General features: G+C 44.6%; 1 protein-coding gene across 9 annotated transcripts in view; it reads left to right on the forward strand.

Annotated features, from left to right (window-relative positions):
* LRRIQ1 (leucine rich repeats and IQ motif containing 1) overlaps positions 1-5,711 on the forward strand; it is a 118,898-nt gene extending 113,187 nt beyond the window's left edge. For all 9 annotated transcript variants that reach the window (XM_076065276.1, XM_076065272.1, XM_076065278.1 and 6 more), the window contains one exon: positions 4,793-5,711. In XM_076065276.1, coding sequence (XP_075921391.1) covers positions 4,793-4,959 — 167 coding nt within the window. In that variant the 3' untranslated portion in view covers positions 4,960-5,711. The remainder of the gene's footprint in view (positions 1-4,792) is intronic.
* The last annotated feature ends 289 nt before the right edge of the window (positions 5,712-6,000 follow it).

Genomic DNA, 6,000 nt, shown 5'->3' on the forward strand with positions numbered 1-6,000 from the left:
GACTGCAGGAATTCATATTCTTGGTTCTTTCGGTAAAGTCACGTAGATAGAAAAAAAAAAATCTAAAAATAATAATAAATGAAATTACAAATATTAAATAGAATAAATAAAAGTAGCAACAACAAAAAAACACGACAACACAAGCGGTCTTCATCATCATGGGACCTCCTTTGACAGTACCAAAATATGAGAATAGCTTTTTACCCTTTTATCTGGCAACAATGCATATATTACCAGAGTACTTGTGGTCAAAATGCAGACATGATTCCTCGTAAAAGGTCTTCATCAGGCGGAGAGAAGACCGCTTGTGTTGCCAATTTTTTGCTATTTTTATTTATTTTAATTTTATTTTTATAATATTTTTTAAAAATAAAAATTTTTATTTTATTTTTTGTTTTCTATTTACGTGACTCTACCGAAAGAACCAAGAATATAGGGTAGGCACTGAGAGCTATGATGCTGTCCGTCCAATCTCAACTGGTTCATGTCAGTTAACCTGTCTATGCTGCGTCGTTCATAGTTCACATACTGTCCGTCTCATTTGTTCGATTGATATTGTTCCCGGATGTCTGTTGGACTTCTTTTGCACCGTACCGTAGCCAACCGTGCTAATCGGAGGCACACGGCACCCTGTCTATCATTGTGCCACGTGCTGTATGTAGTATCCCGTTGCCATTGTTCTCATATGCGTTGTCTTTCTCGTTTGTAATGTATTTCACGCACCTACTGTCTTGTTTGTATTGTCCCGTGTGCGCACATGTCTTCTTTGTTTTGTCTTGTCCACTCCAAATGATCATCTAAGGCAGAAAACTATTTCTTAAGAATGTGCATCAGTGAATATTAATGATGATGCTCCAACATCATTTGACGCGTGTACCATAAGCATAGGAATCAATCTTAATCGATGGGTCATTAGATCCTTAATATTTGAAACTTGGATAAAACCTTGGATATGACCGGATGACAATCAAAATGTATGCGCAGACAATATAAGGACCTACTTACTTTACTGCATATTTCAGGCACCTCATTACCCTGAAGGTGAGTTTTTATTGCACATGATAGTTCCATATTTTCATGATTCACCAACTTGACCTCCACATCGCGAGACTATAAGTACGTGTGAAAGCACCTGAGGAATACGTTTTTGTTTCAGAGATGTATTGTTAATGGCAGCTACAAAGCATGCGCGCTTTATGTGCAAGTGTGCATGTAATAGAGCTTGTCAATGCCGGTGTCTTTGATCCAAATATCGTCGACCAGTGCTCATTTCCATCGTTGAACAAAACCTAAACAATTGCCCTGCCGCATTGGGAGTGGTGCGCAATCACGTATAATGATACAAACTCAACACATTCATTCATAACACTGCCCTTAAAGGGACACAAATGCTGAAATATTAAATAGTTGACTTTCTGTCAATGGCCCTTCTTATCTCAGGTATGAAGAAAGGGCCATTTCCCGAGTCGTTGCATTTTTATATATATACAGCAAGAGCTCTGTTATCTGGCACTTTACCATCCGGAATGCTCTCATTAACCGGCATCTGTCACAGGCAGCAATACAAATCTTCCTTCACGTATCTGGAAAAATTCCGACAGACATCCGGCATCTTGCCATGCACTTCACAAAGATCTGTTGTTTACATGAGTTTCAGGATTTTGATTCTGATTCTGAGTGGTGGGTCTGATTCTGATGGTGATTCTGAGTGGTGGATCTGATTCTGATTGAGTCTGAGTGGTGGTTCTGTATCTGAGTGGTGGTGCTTACGGAAGTCAGTACATACAGTATGCACTACTGTATACTATACTCTAAACGGGCCCCACTGGTTCTCTACAATGAACTTAGAATGCTCTACAACTTACTGGTGGGTATCTCTATATAAAAGTATATTATTTATGATATCATAGTTAAAATATAGACTTAGTTTCTTTCTTGAAAGGTATTATGTACTTGGAAAATGTAGTGAACCATAAGTATAACTCTCACATAACCGGCTTATTTAATTAATCGGCACCATCCATTCCCCATGGATGCCGGATAACAGAGCTTTTGCTGTATGTAGTTTTCCTTTAAGGGCAGCGTTATTGACGAATGCGTTGAGCTTTTCTCATCCCCCATTGGCAGCTCTGACCCATTGGTGGAAATTCAGCATTCCTATGGTGTGGCCATTCTATCACATAGGACAGCCACTGTTTACTTCCGACAATGTGGTACTCATTTTATTGGCCCTGGAGGGATGCTGTGCCGAGTCGACCCCCCCCCCGACCGCGACCTTCCGATAGCCAGCCGAGTGCTCTAACCGCAGCACCACCCGGAGATGACCACACGCACAACTTTTCATCAAAGGATTCCAATCCATCCCACCTCATCTATGACTCGGCGTGGTGTGCGCAGTTATAGCGAGGCGAAGGTTATGATCTTAATAAATACTGACACTGTGGGGCATTACATGTCATGAGATGTGGCGTCTGTTTAGTTTTGTTTGTCGCGCTGCGATTGTGAGGATGTATTGTGTTTGGATCTTGTTGCAGCGCGCTCATCACAGAGCAAACGTGCCTCGCAAAGCCGCCGCCATGTGTTGCCTACCGAAAACCCCCGCTTGTATTTCCTTTCCGCTATATTCCGAGGCACTCCTAAGCTTGGCAATGTGCTGTAGTAACGACACATCTCACAGCCGCGGGCTTTGCTTTCCTAGGGAAATAAAATAAGACCCTTAAATAATAATCGCAAAACATTTTCCGAGTCCCTTTTGGTAAGGGTAGCATTACCATCTTTCGCCATATTCGAGACATCGAAGCAGAAGTTTTTGTGAACAGGGTTATGCCTTTCAGATTTTTTTATGCCAGGAATTTCGATCGCCAGTCAACTCTCCGGACTCGTTCTGAAGCACTGACGACGTTTGGCTGCTGTGCATAGAAAATGCGCGCTTGCAAGCGGGGATTTTAGAAACGCTTTTTCAACGTGACAAAAATCACCTGTCGCGTTTATTTTCATGAAAGCATTGGCAAAGTTTTACCACACAATATCGATTGTCGCTCACTCTTTGTTGACAACCGTGAGCCCTTGATGTATATTCCACATTTCCATGGAGAGGACCAGTTCCGTCGTGGCAGCGTGGCCAACGGTGGTGCGTTCGCTGAGTGTTGCAGAGGTTCATGGTTCGAATCTGGCGGGCCACCCTGGTTATTACTTCGGGTGTGTATTAACCATAACACACACGCCGTCTGCTTCACAGTGGACGTTAAAGACCCCCTGACGCCATTCAAAACAAGGATCCCATTATGTGCTAGCATCACGGTTTAACTTGCTAAAAATCTGAAAAATTGCACTGAAATTATTTAATTGGGGTTACACGTAGCAATAATCGCCACCTACTGTGAAATAACTGCAGGCTGTGTCTTCAAACAGCACCTTGGTGATAGCCTTGTGCTATAAGAATGGCACGGTTACCAAATTTGACTCAATTATTATCATTATGTTGACCACAGGAAAGTCAAAAGCAGGGATGATGACTGAAATGGGATTAAATCCCTGAGGCAAGCACTCTAACCACGGTACCACTCGGTTGTATTTAGTTATGGCACATGTAAAGCTATTGCCGTTTGTCTGTTTCGGTCCGTAGAGCTGATGGGCCCTGCGTTCCCGAATCCTTGGCTCTTCCAACTTCTAAATGCTTGCACAAGCTATTACATCCCCTGCCATGTGGTCTCAGTATGGCCCCTCACTCGCCAAGTCTGCTGGAGGCTACACTTCACAATGTAGCCCTTTGCCCAATATCTCCTGTCATCAAAATATTGACGCGAAATCTGTTTTGCTTGCCTTTGTCACAACACATGCCGAGACCATTCTCTTCCCATTATTTTTTGTTTATATTTTCGACCGATTTTATTTAATCTAACACACCTTGGAATTGAGCCCGTAATTTTTAGCTCTGCGAAAATGCATTTTGAAAAGGGCTTGTACGTTTCACGTGCATTGTCTTGCTTCCAATTATTTATATTTAGGTTTGGCTCGTGTGGCGTTTAGTTACCAACGTGGAACAGTGTCTGTTAAAACTGACTGCTGATGACCGTGTGAGAGCAAAAGGGTCGAACCACTGGGATCCTCGGTCGGAATCTGGGCCGCCACCTGTGATTGAACTTGATTCGCATGCGTAGTGAGTTCACGGTCTAATTTTCCCAGTGATGGCAGCGCTGAAGAACGTACACTATTAGCTGGTTATAAGCACACCCCATGAGAGTATGGCCAGGCGTGCTTATATGCAAAGTGCACTTGTATCAGAAGTGATTACTTCAGTGATGTGTGTGTTGCTTATACCAGAACTATTCAAAGTTGGAAGTGATTTGCTGCTCATTTGAGAATTGAGGCCGTAGTGGTCTCCCATTTACAGCCCTGAGCCTGTTGGAGAAATTCCACATTTCTATGGCAGAGGGCGAGTCTCTTCATATGACAGCCATTGGTGATTTATTTGCAAAATTGTACAGATTTTTCCAAACCCAGACAGATTATGAGTGAACCAACAAACCAGGAATTCGAATTGTGAGTCATACCCGCTACTGCTAAACCACCTGGCTGGGTTATATAAGGCATGCTTATACATCTATCTTCAACTCTATCTGCATATAAATTTATATCAGTTTACTTTGTCAATTAAATTCACTCAGGTTTCCATGCCCGTCCCAGCCCGGCGAATCCTCTACAAAGTGCACAACGTTCCCAACCAAACACTTACCCCTTGCCCCGTGCGTGCCTATGTCTCCCCCCCCCCACGTGCCTGCTTCTCCTGCAGGCGACAAGGCTTGGCCCGGGGTGCCGGCTCAGGGCCCCATGCCGGTCCCAGCCCCGGGCGGTTCAGCCCCAGCGTCTCGCCCGAGACAGCGCATCTCGTTCCGCGATGCGCCCGTGCAACTCAGCGGGGGTTGGGGGGGAGGCCGCAAGCACGGCAAGCCCGTGTAGCCTCCCCAAGGCAAACCCTTTGCGAGCCGTCCTGCACACACTACACGCCTGTCGTTGGTTGGAGGGGGCGCGTTCACTGCAGCGACTTCGCCATCGATCAGTCTTTATTTTACGTGCCAATATAGCCCTCAATAAAGTAGGCATCGGTGTAGAACGAGAAGGACACGGGGGGGGGGGGCACGGAGCAACGGGAATGAAAAAAGTTAAAAGCAACCGTGCGAAACAAATAGCACAAGAAAGGTTATTTGATGATACTAAATAAATAATAAGTAACGTAAGGTTTTTATTTTATTTTACATTTTACACGTAAAGAGAAGGCAAGTCTGAGTAGAGGCATCCTGCACAGACCACGGAATTGAGAGACACCCGGCGCATTTCGGATGTCCTGTGGCAGGGAAGCAGGGTGTTCCAGAGTTTTGGGGTTGCGCTCGAGAAGGCAAATCCCCCCAAAAGGCTCGTCCTCCAGAGGTTCAGTAGATTAGAGAGGTGCCCAGGTGGATCAAGGGGGGAGGGGGGGGGACAGGGGACTGATACCGTTTGAGAGCACTTGAACCAGCACCGCTGAGATCATGGGTTTAAAACGTGGGTGCCAGCCACATGCGTCTACACTGCGCTGGGTTTTCAAGGCGTAGCCAGTCCATGGTTTCAACCACCTTCATGAATAATGTCATTAAAATGTAACATTAAAGAATAACAAATATTTTACAACAACAAAAATATTAAACATAAAATTTGGGGGGGGGGGGGGGGGTGGGGGTGGGTTCACTTCAATTGTCACAATCCAGGTCTGAGAACTGACATTTTTGGTTTGATTACTGTGAATTGGACACTCTTTGATGATAATGTGAGGAGGTGAATGACACGTGGCAGCCCACGGAAGCGAGCGGCCTAACCGGTGGTTCTATGATAGAATCGGCCCACCACTCCTTCCCAGCTCCAGTTGATGCACTGCTCACTGCTCGAGATTGGAATGTAAATGCCTTTATCTCGTGACATTTAAACAAAAATACATCAAGGTCAGCAACAACTGGAGAGGTTTTG

Source organism: Petromyzon marinus, chromosome 7 (genome assembly GCF_048934315.1).
Source record: "Petromyzon marinus isolate PM22_M1 ecotype Great Lakes invasive population chromosome 7, UKy_Petmar_22M1.pri1.0, whole genome shotgun sequence".
NCBI classification, from domain to species: domain Eukaryota; kingdom Metazoa; phylum Chordata; class Hyperoartia; order Petromyzontiformes; family Petromyzontidae; genus Petromyzon; species Petromyzon marinus.